This window comes from Bacillus rossius, chromosome 2, assembly GCF_032445375.1.
Source record: "Bacillus rossius redtenbacheri isolate Brsri chromosome 2, Brsri_v3, whole genome shotgun sequence".
NCBI classification, from domain to species: domain Eukaryota; kingdom Metazoa; phylum Arthropoda; class Insecta; order Phasmatodea; family Bacillidae; genus Bacillus; species Bacillus rossius.
In genome coordinates, this window is record NC_086331.1 from 133,710,771 (window position 1) to 133,728,025 (window position 17,255).

Consider the following 17,255-nt stretch of genomic DNA (forward strand, 5'->3'; position numbering starts at 1 on the left):
TTTATTCTGAAAATATTTATATAAATGTTACATTATATTCTAATTTGTTTCCTTGTTTTCAGTTAATTATTTAAGTACCACTAAATTTAATATAGGACAGACAAATAATGGCTTTAAACATTTATTGTTAGCTAAATATGTTAAAAGTAACTCTTCATGTAAGCTGCATGTCAAGCTTTCAGGGAAAAAGTTTCTAAAAATATGGTGATTTCACCCCCCCCCCCCCCCCCCCGCAAAAGTGCTTGCAATACACCCATGATAAGGGAAGTGTTTGCAGAACCCGTGATAAGGAAAGTGCTTGCGGCACCCGTGATAAGGAAAGTGCTTGCGGCACCCGTGATAGGGGAAGTGATTGCGGCACCCGTTATAGGGGAAGTGATTGCGGCACCCGTGATAGGGGAAGTGATTGCGGCACCCGTGATAGGGGAAGTGATTGCGGCACCCGTGATAAGGGAAGTGATTGCGGCACCCGTGATAAGGGAAGTGCTTGCGGCACCCGTGTTAAGGGAAGTGCTTGCGGCACCCATGATAAGGGAAGTGCTTGCGGCACCCGTGATAAGGGAAGTGCTTGCGGCACCCGTGATAAGGGAAGTGCTTGCGGCACCCGGGAAAAGGAGGGGGGGGGGGGGGGAGGGAAAATCCTATTTTTGTTCTAGTTTTGTTTAGTTCTAGTTCTAGTTCTTAGAAAATTGAAACTTGAAAATAAAAGTGATTCTTTCACATTTAATCTATTTGATACAGCTAATCAGAGACACTGCAATGTAGCCATAAGAACAGCTTTATGTCTCATAACAGTGCTCAAAGATGTTTGCTCAACTTGTGATAATTTTCTCTCACAGTGGATGCAGCTTCTATTCTATTTTATAATTTTCAATGTTGCCAAAAATAATTTTGTATGTTGTGGATAGTGGAATTTTAATAATATAATAATACCATTAATTAATTCATACATTATAATTAGCATGGAAACTTGATATATAAATAATGATAAAAATACTTGTATATATGCTAGTTATATTCAATTTTATTATTTTTATAGTTTTAAAACATTTTAAACATAAAACTTAATTTGTTTGTAATATTTGTCCACTTTTTACAGTGGCTGATACAAAAGTCTTAACAGTAGATGAAAAATGGTCATAAAAATACTTCAAGAAACACTAACCAGTCCAACAATATGCTGCTCTTATAAAGAACATGTAAGGGAGCCAATCGAATAAAACCATGCTATGCCATCCTACAAAATATACAATTCTTCATGATATGGAACAGTTTTATCTATTCATTTCCAGCTTGTTTGATTATATTATTTGTCATTAGACTCCCCTGCATGCGCTCCTAAAACTATTAAAGTTCAAGTGTCACGTGAGACTTCTTTGCGAGTGCAGTTCGCTGCCACACAATCAACTAGAACATTAGCTGAGAAAAGGGCAAACTTAAAAGCAAATTATTTCAATGCTTAAAATTAGAATATTTTCACATATAAAATATTACTTATGATATAGGTTGGCAAACAAAAATACTCCTTCTATGAATCCTAGTAGCACGTGTAAATTATTTACATCTGACATATGCAAAAATATGTGGTTTCATTCACATTGTGATAAACTACCTAATCTATATAAATTATATTCTTAATATATTTTATAGTTTACTCAATAACACAATTCTTGTTTGCTCTTTTAATCTTCTGAATTAATATAAAATAAATTTTATTATTCTTAAATTGTTTAAAATTCTATTCATACTCAAAACCTGCACAGACTCTTGGATACTGTGTGGAAAAAATCACTCTGTGTGCACTTGCTTAGTACAGGTCGCTCACAGAACATAGCAAACTACTTACTTCACTCAGTGTGCGTTGACCACAGTGGTTACAACACATGGCACAGGGCAAATTTTTCTTTACTCGTTCAAGTAAGTATTTTCTGTTGCTTTTCCTATTTTAGCAATATAATTTCGAAGCAAACTCTCAATTATTTATAAATATGTGTACTAAAGCTAGTTCTCGATAAAATCAATAAAAACCTTATATATATGTAAATATTACTGTGCCCAAGCACAAAAACTATATAATATTCATTCCCATTTTTTTTTACCAGAAAACATTATTTAACCCATTGTAAATTGCAATCAGAATGGAGGGGCCTAAACCCCCCCCCCCCCAGGGTAGAGTATCCTCCTATAAAAATGTCAATATCAAAATGGCTAATTTGTGGTTGCATGAAAATTTATTTGGGGTTTTCGATTCGTGCATCGAGGAAGAGAGTGATATCTGGAAATAATTTTTTCCACTTCCAGATTAGAGTCAGCCATACTCCGGCAGGCAGCACTCCTGGGGCATTTAGAAGCACTATGTGCATTTTTAATCTAAAATTTTAGTTTGTTTCTGGTTCATTGGAAATGTTTTCTGCACGGTTTGTAAAGTGACATTATTATGGTATATGCCACTACAAGAGCAAGTGAATCCATGTAGATATCTACATATCTAGTGACTTCTACATCGAGTGTGTATCTTGATATTTTTGAATGTTAGAAAATAATTTAAATATAGTACTGATATAATATTTAAATCTAATTTCTCAAGTATATATAAACTAGTAGAAACTGCATTTATTTTAAGAAATAGCCACTGGTAAACACACGTAATTCAAACCACCTGTTCAGTTGTGTTAGCTCAGACAAGCTGGCATGAATTGCTCCCAATTAACAAAACTTAAAACTTGGAATACTTTCATGCACAACATTTTGTAAGTTCTGCAACAACACACACAATATCAATAATAATTAAAACTGTGGCTTAAATACAACTCTCAATTTTTTTGTGATTACTTAAGACTCCGCAACACATAGTAAAAAAAATAATAAAAAGAACACAGAATAGTTTAACTAAAATCATAAAAATCAACTATTAAACTGATTGACAAAAAACACCTTAAAATGGGTTAAATGACAAAAAGCACCTTATAATGGGTTAAAGTTAAAATACAAATAACTGTAGTTTTAGGTACCTTAAACCACAATTTAATAGTTAACAAAGACTGAATAGTTAACAAGTTACAAAGTATACATATACTAGTTAGTTACATCTTCATGTTCTCAGTTCCTTTTTAGAGTCATGCTAAACATAACGTAGTTTTTGTCAAATGTATTAATTCAATAAATCATGCAACAAGTATCATGGAAGTGTTGTCAGTGAAGCGATTATCTGAGTTAATAAACAGTTTTGCAACTATTTTTAAATTAGTTTTGTTAAAATTCTTTTTTTTTTTTTTTTTTGGAAGCTTATGCCAGAGATTTATACTGTTCCATAGATCAAATATAACATTAGAATTATGTAAAAAAGATGATACAGTTACCTTTAGTTCAGGTAAGAATATTTGTGTACATAGAATGGAATCCCTAACAAAATGATAAATTTGGGTGTTTCATGATATTTTCAATTTTGAAGTGGAATTACTGTCAAATATTTAGTTGCGGGTTTGAGAAAGTTGGAGCGTATTTGCTCTAAATTCCAAGTATGTTATTACTCTCAAAATACCTTGTAAAATTGTGTTAATTGGTGTAATTTACTTATTAAAAGAAGATCCCAAATATCAATACAGTAAGAAGATGCTGAAACACGAGTATATCAATATAAATATACCTAAGTAGGTATGTAGGAAACACATAACTTGGTTTTGACAGTATTTCAAACAGGTTTGCAAGTTTTACTGAGGTATTTTTGGTGTGATTTTGCCATTATCTGAAGGGAAAATTTGGTTGTGATGGATGTCTATACAATAAACCAAGAATGTTTTTTTTTTTTCCTTTTACCTCCCGATACACTAAGAAATGAAGCATTTGGGTATGCAGAAAGTAAATGTGTATGCAATTATCTGGCAGTATTCACTTGTTACCACAGCTGGATCGAGGGCAGGGTTCACATTTGCTTCAGTTGCCGGTTTGCAACACACAAGTTTATAATAGAAGTACTTGTTCGCAGCTTTCCTGCTCAGCAAGTAAAGCACTTCATGCATTTTGGGGGTTAAGGATAGGGGGGAGAACCACAGTGAGTCTAGAATACCTCAACCCCAGTAAAACTGAGTTATTAGTAGTTGTTCATCCATCTTTCATTAGAATTCAAATTAAAAAATAGCCCAAAAACTTATTTTCAGAAGTAATTTTATCCAGTGTATATTTTACGGAGGGAGAGGGGGAAAGTGCTCTCACCTGCATCCAGCCTCAACTGGAAACACAAATCTCGTACAGTAAATGGAACATGTATTCCTACGTATCATCACTCTTGAATACTAAACACTAATTGTTGGAGTAGTAATAGGTTAATAAGAAAAAAATATATATATATAATTGAATTTAACAAAGATTGTACAGAAAGAGTTGTCAACAATAATACACATTTATTATTGTGATAAACTGGTTTGTGAAGCATGCAGCATCAATACAGGAATAATTATCATAGCAAAAATAAAGTTTTTTTATAATTTTGCAAACATTGATTCTGACAACACTAATCAAAATATGAAACCATTGAATATTTGGCCACAATATGGTCACATGACCATTTTGTTAACCTAAAATGTCAATTCAAAATACTTTAATTCATGAAGATACTAACTATTCTACTAGATACAAAACAGTGTTTGCTCTCTTAACTTTAAGTGTAACCTTCCTGCAGAAAATTAGTTGGTATGATGAAAATGTCTAATTTGTATGCATATTTATTTGTGATTAAATATGGTGTAATATAGCAAGTTATCAGGCTTCCACTCTTACCAGGTGCTATGGATATGTACTGGACTTCATATAGTATTATGAAGGTTCATGTTTCGGAGAACAACTGGTCTTGGTGCGAGGGCCAGCATGTGTACCACACGTGAAAAATAAAATGGCTCCATCCACTACAGCTCTGGATTGTATCTGTGATGAACAGTTGGCGTGTCACCAAGCAATGTGACCTTATCAAGGACAGGAAACTATACACTTCTAACTATTTAAGATACAAGTTTTAATGGTTCTGCAAGTACCAAACCAACATTTGCAGAATTGTTTTCATATGATAAATAATAGACTTAAAATAATATATTTTTTTTAAATTTAATCATACAAAGAGTTAAGATATTTATTTAGTACCTAATTAAAATATTAATTTTTATCTTTCTTTATTTCTGGCAGCTAAAATTATTACATGTAAAATTTGTACTGTAACATTTGACAGCATGACAATCAGAACCTATTTTATTATAAAAACAATTTCTTAGGCCGATTAAACAGGTAACAGCTTTAAAGCTGATTAATTATAAGCCAAAATGCTGAAATATTCAACAAACTTGCCCTACCCGGGAATCTAACCAAGACCTTTATCGTAACCTGCCACTAACGACACCTACGCCATTTTGGAGTTGGCAGGACATGTAGAAAAATGGATACTTGACCCAATTTTATGTTCAAAATGAAAATGTATCTAACCAATCAATGTTTTATATTTTGTATTCAATGAAACTCAAAAAATTACAAAGTACAAAATTACTTACTAACCATTTGGGTTTGACCATTATAATAAAAACTAATTTTAAAAGTATATATTAAGAATGACTATCAAAATAAATACTTAAATATAAGTAAGCAGATCAAATAACTATAATTATGATAATTTCAATAAAAAATGTATTAGTGAAAAAAAAATTAAGTTTGGTTGCATTCGAGACACTTTAGAGCTGTATTTATATAAAAAACATTAATATTTATGACAAATAACTAATCTTTATTATGATCCTTTTAAGAAATAGATAACATATCCGAGTGATAAAATTTATTTTTAAAAAACAAAAATATTCAAAATTAATAACAATAATGTGTGTAAAACTATAACTTTGAGGAATGAAATCATTATTATGGGCAAGAATGATTAAAGATCTACTTATACACACTAAGTGTCCATAGTATGTGTTAACATGCATAACCACTATACATATTTATACAAATATGCACACAAGACATCCATCAGTATTCATGCACAAGCATAAGCTATCAATATGAGGGCTATCTTCTCCACTGCTTCACGGGGAAAGATGTTTATATGGCCGCCACCACGTGAAATGGGCACGTGGACACCGGCCGATCCTCTCTCTCAGGGCGTGACGTGACCCATGTGGGACGAGTTACCAGCCCTATTGATTCGCTTGTGTCGATCTACACTAAACCTGGCCCGCTCTAGGCGTCGGGCACGCCACATTCGTACAAAGGTTGGATTCTCGTTACGTAAAATATAACTCACGACTCAGTTAAAATTTAGGTTTAATAACATAACTCACGCCTCCCTACACGTTCTCCATTAAAACAGTAAAAGGCCTGGGCACGGATCAACTTAGGTAAAGCGTGGACCAACCATGTGGCCATGCGCCATGAGTCTCCTGTGGACTGCGACAAAGAAGTTCGTAACGAGTTATATAAATATTTAATTAAACGTCCCACCGACCGAGAGCGGCCCCGAGGGCTAGAGATTGAAATTATTTAGGAACAAATTATAAAACAGAAATACTTGATCAGATGCACAAAGATTGCGACCCCCGGGGTGCTGACGCGTCTACTCTCGATGGCTCTTGAAGAGGAACTGGCGACGCTACCCTCGCAATGGCGCACTTCCGCCGTACAAAAACCGTTACGTTAATTAATGATCCCGTGCCCCGGCGAAAGTGAAGATAATTAAAAAACACATCATTTAATTACAAAACACAATACATACTCTTAATTAAAAACCATTAACACTTCTGTAATTATTTAAAGTGAGACTTAAAAGAATCACAACTGAGGTCAAGTTCCGGTCCGTGCGGATTCGTCCGCGCAACGTCTGTAAAACTAGAATATATTATTAAATTAAGTATAAAAGAGCACGTTGGCTTGAACATAAAAACACTGGGGCTAAAAATAAAAGGTTACAATAATTCATTAGCTACATAATTAGGGGCCGTCGCACTGCTTCTACAGCGCCCTCATGAGGGAGGTCCTGGCGCGCAATTCAAAACAAACACCCGTTCGCGGTGAAATGCCGGGAGGGAGCGGAGCCTGTCCAGGCTCAGGGCGAAGCCTCGGCCGACGTCAAATAGGAAGCCCCAGTTAATAGCATGTTGCATAAACAAACGTTATCATGGCTAAAGGTGTTTCATTTCTCACATCACTTCAGAATATTACATTATTTTGCAGCTTAGTTATGTTGTTATGGCTCATGGACAGCAAAAAGCACCATCCCTTTCAATTGTCTCGCCAGCAATATGAATTAATTATGTCTTACAATCTTAGACTTTACAAGTCATGCCATTAGTTTTCAACACTAAACGTCAAATGTGTGACAGATAATACTTAACATCCATTTGAAAATTATATCTGTTAGATGTACCTCAGTCATTGCAACACTACTAACCGCGCTTTTATATTCCCCACACAACTGCACATACTCAATACTTCAATACAGTTACCAAAGTAGTTTTCCACTTGGAAAACGGCATTTTCTGTTTATTTCGGCACTATGTATCTCCCAAAAATTAATGACCCAGGCCTTCTCTTGTTAAAAATTTGTTCACATTCTGGCTTTACTGTTAGCGACACCTGTAGTTCATCATATGTCCCCAATTCATCTGCATGTTACGACGTGGGACACTGCATCAACTGTTTCATTTTCCACATGAATTCTGATCACCATCAATCCGTTCAATCACTTTCCTTCAGCTTTCCCCAACTCGGCCAGCTATGGCATCATGTGTGTCCTTCGGGGACTGTCCACGTATCACGTTCACTACCGCGTGGTCGCAGTTCAATCGTAAGTAATCGTCATTGCCTCCAGCCTTTTACTGCAGTTTTATATGTAATGTTATTAGGGCGAAGCCCTTCCTTCCTACCGTAAAACGGGAACTGGACATTGTAAGTACTTTTCAGCCCATACTCGGCCAAGTTCCAGCTTTCGCCATATTGCTACGTCACACCGCCAGTAATTGTCTCTTAGTGTATGTATGGACAGCACACGGAATTCTGTGTGCTGACTGTACATTTAACATTTGACATCAGCTGAGTTTGGCATGTTTCCTGTGTTTTTCTGTATTTATTTTTTCTGTGTCCATTCTTACAGTGTAAACTAGCAATGTTGTGTGTTCACAAAAATGTTCTAAACCTATTTTTCCATTGCAACCTTCATTACTCTTTGTCATGTCATAATTTTACTGTGATATATTTTATTTAGCTTAACATGACCAACAATGTTCTGCAAAAAAAATTATGTAAATACTAATAAGTTTAAACAGCACCTTATTTTGATGAGGTACAGACTCATACATATGAAGAGTAAGCAATCAAATATAATTTAATTCTTCATCAATCATAACAAGCTTTAAAAGTCTCAAAACACAAAAAAAAATATACTTCTGTGTATGTGAAAAATAAAATTAAAAGACATGAAAACAAAGGCTTACATTAAAATAATTGCAAAAAAAAAAATTGAAACTTATATCTGCAAGAACCAAACATTTTAAAGTGTTAATATTCAGTGACAACTATGTATAATTGATGAGGGTCTAAAACCAGGCCTTGGTTTTGTTCTTTAAGTTTTATCTCCTGGTAAGAATTACCCTCATTCCACCACCTTATCTAATGTTGTAATGGCTACTTTATCTCACTGCCTATGTGCATCATGCATTATCCAACTGTTAGGAGCGCGACTGGAAGTTAATAAAAAAAAGAGGCGGGGGAGGCCATCACATTTTGGAAACCATAAAGGAAGTGTGAATATTCTACAATATCAGGTATATTACACCTTTAATGAGGATTCCAAGAAAATTCTAATAGGACTATATCTAAATACCATGTAATAACATTTTTTATGTGATCTGAATGAGACAAGCAAAGCCATTTTTCAAAACCATTTTAATTTTAAAAAATGACATGTGCTGCTATATGTTACATTAATGTAAACCGTAGAGCTGCTGACAAAGTGCAGCAAGGAAAAATACAAAAAAAAAATTTCTGAAGGAATGTGTAAGGTTTAGTACTGTATTATATATTGGATTAGTCATGAAGTGCCACTATTTTTATCTGAATTTTAATGTACCTATTACATAAACAAGTGACAAGAACTTTTTTTTTTCCTGTCATGAAACCATAATACATTATTATTTCATGCATGCATTTTGGGACGCGAGCATTTGCGGGTTATTTGTTGAGCAAACATGAAGCAAAAATTATTTTACACTTTAAGATTCAGAGATGAATAAAGTTTATTAACTTATAACATTTTTATTTTTATATTTAAATGCATTTCAAATATACAGCATGATAAGCAGTTTTATTAACAAATATTACACCATTACTTTGGTGCATAATATTTTAAGCACCTATTTTCTTTATAGTTAAAATAAAAATATCCACATCGCTAAATATAAAATAGTACACTGAGTATACGAACACCAATCAACCTGTTGGCTCCATAGTTAAGAGATTCTGATGGATGAGTTAAAGGTCCTGCATTGATTCCTGGTTGGGTCAGAGATTTGTGACCTGCGGCAACTTTACTTCACGGGTTCAAGACTGGAAGTTGTGATGTCCCTTTACCTCTGTACTATGAAAGGCGATGGTAAACCACAGCAGAATCATTTTGCCTAGCCTGCTCTTGTCATGCTAAGACCATTTTCCGTGGAGATGGCTGGGGATTTAAAACTAGACTCCAGGCTGATCATACTTATCGATACATGAAAACTACAATCATTACTTTGTTAAATAGTTTTAGGATAAACAATTTTAATGGTGGCAAAGAAGTAAATAACTTAAGTAGTTTTCATTGTCAACATATGTACAATCAAACCTGTTCCTGCCTATGCAAAACAAGAAGGTTTCAAAACAGAGGTAATAACTCTTATCTGTGTGGCAGAATGGTAGCCTAATTTTCAAGCTGGCTAACTTTCAGTTTCAGATAGTGGTGGTAAAACTGGCTCTAAGAGGCTGAAAAATACAATAAAAATAAGTAACTAAAAAATGAACATAAATTAAATTTGAAGCCTTGAGATTTATTGACCTACCTGAGTGTAGAGCATTATTTAAATTTCATTAAAAAAAAACAACAACACTGGCTCGCAAGCAGACATCAGAGTCCGTTAATACTCTGGCTATTCACAAGAAGTATCCAAGAAGAAATGAAAACTACACCATGAAATGAGGCATCAGATGTTATCAATGCTTACACTAAACTAGTATGTGTTTCGTAAAAGCTTAAGTGTAAATAAAAATAATAATATTCCACATTATAACACTTCTTATATTCTAAAATATAGTTTAACAAACATTTGGCACATATTATAAACATGGTCCTATTTATGCTTACTGTCCTCAGTTCTCTCAGCTTCATTGAAGAGTGAAAGATATTTTTTTAAACAAGAAGGTACAAATTACTTGTAATAAAAAAAACACATGTAAGTAAACTAAGGCCATGCGTTACCACGCTTAGATTTCATTTATATTCTGTCAACCCTGACTGCAAAACTTCTCAGAATGAATCACTCCACCAAAAAAACCCAAGGATTCATTCAGTACCTTACAGACAATTAATAGCACTGAATACATAGAAAATATTTTGCAAATGGTAAAAATATATGTTATTGTAAAGTATATGGCCTTAGCTTACTGAATCTCTCTCTTAACATACCTTAATGTACCAAAATAACACAAAATAAAAAATTATAATTTTTATCTTCCCACAGATACTTAACATGTTTAAATGTTTCTAACTGATTTACAAGACACTTTGCTTGTCACTGTTTTGCGGAATGTTTCAAGCTGGTGTACTGAATGCCTCATTTACTTTAATCACAAGTTACACAAAAATTAATTTCAACAGAGCCAAATTAAAACCAATTTTTTTTACTAAAAACTGCAGTAAGTTTTCTATATTTTTCTATAGCTTAAAATAACAAAAAAAAAAACTTGTACTGGTGTAAATCACGCAAATACAACTTTTATCGTAAAACCCATTGTAACTGTAACTGCATCAAGGGCAGCAGCATTTTGATAACGTCTAATTTTTTTAGTGAATGAAGGTGAGTGATTTAGAAATTTTCAATTTTTTCTACTAGCTGTAACATGATAAAGTCAAAATCTTGATTTTCCATCACAAAAACTTGTAATTGGAAAAGACTGCTAATGGAAGAATTGCCCCGCGACATTGCATACAATCATGCATCAGTAAAATTTTAACACTAGAAATGGAATTAACCAAGCCTAACACACTCAATGGTATAAACAAAAAAAAAATTAGTTATGAAATTTGTTACATTTATAAATATGATATGTAACAAAAAATTCAATGCAAAAGGTAAAATTTCAGTTGTAAATTTCACTCATTGCTCAAAAATTTCTTCATAAGCAATTTATTAATATGAAAAAAATCACACAGTGTACCTACGTATAGATATATTAAATATAAAAATTTTAATGGGTGAAGTCCTTTTACTACTTGTCAGAAAGGATTGTTGCTCTTCATTGAATCAGAATAATGCACTGTGATGGAACACTTGAGTAATTTGAACAAGTTTTGTTACCAAAAATAAAATTCATCTGTAAATCCTTCATAAGAAACCATAGTAAAAACCTTTATTGGCTCTAAAGGCCTATAACTGCATGGGGTATGGGCCCATATAAAGATCTCATAAATTTTCAGCATATTTATTTTGCATAGTTTTGGCAACTGATTTAAGAAGGAATAAATACAGTAGTGTATTTTTTCATAGCTAAATGAGGACCAACATGACTTAAAAGAAGAGTTGTTCTATGTTGTACTGCCCTTTAATAATGAACATGTATTATACTATAGAGGCCAATTTAAATTGTAACTGGAGCTAACATCTGTCCATGTCAGACATATTAGGCAGGTAAGCATGCTTTTTACCAGCGCACTGATTTCTATTTACCTGTATTCCTGAATAATAACCAGTATTCACATTGAAATACAAATCTGTGAAACTTCTGGATAATTCAGACATGTAAACACAGTCCTCTAACAATTCTAAATACATTCCCATGCATGCAGATAAAACATACACACTATCTTTCCCATGCTAGCATATTATCTTCTGAGCCTTGTGTGTACAGTATCAGCTGCTTCCCACGATTATGTACCGAAACAAGATGTCCATTAAACAGTATGTTATCATTACTTTTACTATCAACCTTTTATTTAACTTCATAGAAAATAATATCATACTTTCAAATGTTATCTGTAAAAAAGAGAAGGTATTCCCTAGGGAAGGAAAACATAAAGTTTGTCAATGGCATTGTAGAAAAAAATATTGAATTTAAATAAAAATCCTTGGCCTGCCAACTGTTCTGAAGAAAAATTTAAAATACCTTGAGCATTAATTACTAAGCACTTTTAACAGAGATATTCGTACCAAATATTTCCAGTAAATATAAATGCAGGAAGTTTAAATAGTGATGGAAAACAATTTATTTTGCAATAGAAGAACGCAAAATTTTCCTCTTTAATGTCTAAAAAAATGTTAATGGGGTAAAACTACTTCTTTAAGACCCTAGATACAATCTCGAATTGTAATGGCTTTTGCAAAATTTTGATTTGACTGCTTAGTCACCCTACTGGTTCAAATTTAAACTAAAACCTTATAAAAAAAAAAGTATTAATCTTGGTGAGAGATTCAATTTTTAATAAAATTCTCAAAAACCACTATAAGGTAAAGAAAGATCTAAATAGTAATATATTTCTATAGTAAATATCAGTTTTTAATTTTTTTCTGATTTAGAAATCTGATAATTTTATACATAAGTGATTGTAAGTGAAAAAAAATGTGACATTCCATACACCATCTAGAGACCTCTAAAAAAAACTGTATTATAATTTTTTTTTCAAACTACAGTTGTATATTTTAATTAACCTATGCAAAAAATAAACATAAAATTGGTAGAACCATTATTATTTCTTGAAATGGCTTTAAATAACATAATGGTTTTTAAATTTAAATAAAATACACTATAAAATTTTAAAAAATATAGAGAAACAATGTTTGAAAATAAGCAATTACTGCTGGTTTTGAATACATTCAGCAGTGGTACAATAGGAAAGTTTTATCTTCAAAAGATGCTTATACCTCAGAAAAAAAATAGTATCCACATGTACTATTTTTGAGACTTTTAACAACGTGATTTATTCAAATTAATCAAGTTTTAGGCATTTTTAATATATTTACTTTCTAAAAACTTATATTTATTTTAACGTAATATAATAATAAATTAAATTTACAAACTTAGGTATTAACTCTGAACTTTTCTGTGTATTTTTCATAACTGTATAAAAACGTTGGATTGCATCACTTCTTCATTATTTTACAATACGACCATTTTTAAAAATGGAATGAAAATAGAAACTACCTAGAATATTTATTTCTTTTCTGAAATAAATAGTTATGTAGAATGCCTTAAAAATATAACAGTCTAATACCACTTGTTTAGAAATATTTTTCCAAATTTGCAGAATTCTGCCAAGTCACTTCTGTTGCCTATTCTTCTTTGCACTGAGGGCAGTTGCTGCCTGCCGTTTTACTAACTGACGCTTGTGTTCACGAGCAAAGTCTTCTTCTGTTAAATTAACACGTAAAATCTATAAAAAAAAATGATAAGAAACAGTAAATATGTTAAAATTAAAAGAATGATTATTAAAAAATTTACAGGAATTTTTTACATAGAATAATTGCTTTAAATGTTATTCAAAATAACATAAGCGTATTAACTGGATCACACAAACATATATTTGGAATGCAGCTTAAACTTATTTAATTTCCAAAATCATATGATAGTGATTTTAAATAATACAATATTTGATACTACCTAAATTTATGAATTTTTTTACTTAAACATTTTAGTTTGTTTGATTACTTGAAGTAATGAGAAAACTTTATTACTATGCCAGAGAAATTATATTATCAAGCAAAAATTTTGATTTTAAATAAACAGTTCATTGTAATATGTTTAATGCAGCCATCCAAGAAATCACGACACACTAGAGAAAACTAGTAAGGAATTTGGTTTTGAGTCTGCACATATTCAAGCCTTAAGGTGGCCACCTGGTAGCCAATTTTCTGGCTATGCATAGGTTTGGAGCATAGCAATTAAAAATAATCTATTCATCGAAAATTAGCCCTGTTTGTGCACAAATAGAAATAAAACATTGCATGCTTGTGTACAAATGTGTTGACCAAATTATCAATTTAGGTGTGAACATAATCTTCCAGTGAAAAGTGCTAAAATAGTGGTTGGTTTTGACAAATCATTTTAAAGAGGTTATAGAATCCACACAGAGTAGTGAATGGTGTGGACAAGCAGATAAAATGCAAATGATAACATAATAGTGTCACCACATTGCAGGCGAGTGTTCTCTGATGACTGGCGGGGCGTGCGAACGGGAAGGAAGGGAAGACAGTTGGCTGGTGGGTTCACAACTGACTATCTCTCCACCACAAATTCAACAAGTGGCTAGAGTCTAAAATAAATGAATATTGCTGGGAGCAGATGTTGTTGTTGTTGTTGTTGTTGTTGTTGTTGTTGTTGTTGACATATTGTGAGGCAGTTGGGAGGCAACGAGGCTTATTTCAAATGTTGCTTTCCGGCAGTGTAGCTAATATTATATTTTGCAAGGATGTTTGGATCCCCTTTATCCTTGGCTGTACCCCCCCCCCCCCCCCACTTTAGAGTTGAAGTAGTTGCAGATGCTGATGAAGTTCTGAGGTGAAAGATGTTGTTTTATTTGTTGACCTGGAGGTCCAGTGTGGATGGTTAGAGTTGATAGGTGTACTGTGTATGAACAAAATTAAGATAACTTTTTTCTTTAGTACGAGGTATTGTTAAAAGATTTGGAAGGACAGTGGAGGTAGTCATTCATAAATGTTGGAATTTAAGAGTTAATAGTTGAGATATCATGAAGCCCATGACAAATTTAAAAAAAAAAAATTGAGAATTTTTTTTGTTGTGTTTTTTACATTTTCCTTTGTGGCAAAGAACAGAAACAATGAATATTTAAGTTTGTGGGTGGTGACAACCATGTTGAAAACGTAAAAATGAAATGCATTGGAATTATCTATGTGTATAAATCAAACTGTGTATATAGTTGAGGTTATGTTGGTACCGTTACAGTTTGTGTTAGTGAACTTCTCAATTAAACACCAAGTCATTTAACTGACAAGTTGGAGGGGTAATGTAACAACTCAGGCTAAAGCCCTTCCTACTGGTTAATAGGTTTACTAAAGATTTAATGTGTTTTAGGATCATGTATAGTATCTGCTGTGGTCATGTCAATACCAGCTTTTTATTCCTTTTGAGCAGCATTCCTGTGTTATGATCATAACTTATATAATTTCATGCTTTGCAAGTGTTTCAGATGATTTCTATTTTTTAAGGAGCATAAGCCAGTTAAAGTTATTTACTGCAGTCTTCTGTGTTAAGCCCAAAATGAGACACTAAAACTTGTTTTTACACATTGTTCTAAGAATAGAGTCCTTGGCTTGTGTGGTTAGTGTGTAACCATGGAATATTAATATCAGTATTAAATCTTCATTTTGTCAGACATTTCGGTACCCTTTTAAAGTATAAATCATTTTCTTGAAGCAACGAACCTTTTTTTATTATGTTGTGGTTTTTTGTGAAGGTTTAATAAAAAGCATTAAAAATCAGTTTTGTTTCTGAGATACGTTATTTCAGTAATAAATTAACAGTAACATTTAGTTTCGAACTTAGATTTTTTTTAATTATCAATCAACATTTTTAAGTGTTTTATGTATTTGCAATCTACACCAATTTGAGCTAGCTGGTGATTGTTACAAGTGACATAATTTTCCAGCTATCATTCCTGGGATACACAGGCCACTATTAGTACCCCCGTTTTACAATATGGTGTTAAGATTTCTAGTTGCACTTACTTGGGTAACAAGAAATCTTTCTTCCATTATTTCTTGAGGGGGATTACGAAGCACTTCCAGTGTTTCATACATCGTAGGGCATTTCTTCATTACTCCTGTCTGCCCCAGACTGAATTTCAGCAGTATAAGAGCTACTTTGAAAATGATTTTTACTCCTAAAAAGAAAAGGACAACTCAATAAAAACAATTACATAACACTTCTTCATAGCCATTCAATTTCAATTAGTGGTGTGTTGGTTATATATTTTTTTTTACCGTAAAAATCATTTCTCAGTTCTAAGTTAACCTCAGCACAATATCCAGTCACTCCAAAGATGCAGTATGTCCTAATAAATGGTGTGTTTATTTGTTCAACATTGACCATAATCGGAACACAAACAAGTCACCTAGCGCCACGTCTCACCAGATGCTAGTAATACATATTATGACAGGACCTTGCGAGGCCTGCAGAGAGGGAGCCATGAAGGTGGTCCCTCCTCATCTCCTGCCCATAAGGGCAGCGTGCCTCTAACTCCCCCACAGGTCCGGCACATTTCCGGAGCCCTGTCAGCGTCATGTGGCATAACTAGGACGCCGTTGTTCTCGGAGCTTCCGTGTCGAGTCAACCCTGATGACGCGACACTTTGAAGGGCTGCGAGACCTTCCCAGAGCGGGACTGAGAAGTGTATAAATGGCGAGGCCAGTCTGCGAAGCAGTGAAGTGAAGAGGGTGAGTGAACCTTTGTGAGGGATAGCGGGAGAATAGCACAGCTTCATGCTGTTGTGTGTGCGGCGGTTGAGTGAGAAAAGCGGAGCAACATGCGAGACTGAAGTGTGCAGTAAGGGACAAACAGTAGAAAAAGCCACTGTCGAGCGGAGCTCCAGTGGGAAGGGTGACAAGTGAACTTATGAAGGTTTGATTAGTTTAAGGTTGGACATTTAGATTGTTATGATTGAAGAAAAAAAGTTGTTATTAGTTAATAAAAAATGTATTTTATTAATTGGGTTGTACTTTCCGGACCTGTTTTTCCCAGTGTAACAATATTAACAAGATATTTTTTTTTTCACTGAGTCAGTATTTAATTTAGGCACACCAGTAAAAAATTGCTTCAGAAAAATGTAAATATTTGTTTACAAGAGATTCAAAAAACCTATAAACAGTAAATAATAAAAACTAATATGGTAGAAGAAACACACCAAAGCACCTGCAAGTAATGTATGTATTATATTGGGCGAGGGATATAATCTCCAAGAGGTCTGTTAAAGAATATACAAACACATGATTTGTTGATTTAGTTATAAGTGATGTAAGGCTAGAAAA

At 33.3% G+C, this 17,255-nt stretch overlaps 1 protein-coding gene across 2 annotated transcripts in view; it reads right to left on the reverse strand.

The window, feature by feature from the left end:
- Positions 1-238: 238 nt before the first annotated feature.
- The window catches only part of LOC134529860 (TBC1 domain family member whacked), a 57,353-nt gene continuing 40,336 nt past the window's right edge, over positions 239-17,255 (reverse strand). For both annotated transcript variants that reach the window (XM_063364378.1, XM_063364380.1), the window contains exons 8-9: positions 15,957-16,111; positions 239-13,645 (exon numbers count right to left, since the gene is read on the reverse strand). In XM_063364378.1, coding sequence (XP_063220448.1) covers positions 13,532-13,645; positions 15,957-16,111 — 269 coding nt within the window. In that variant the 3' untranslated portion in view covers positions 239-13,531. The remainder of the gene's footprint in view (positions 13,646-15,956; positions 16,112-17,255) is intronic.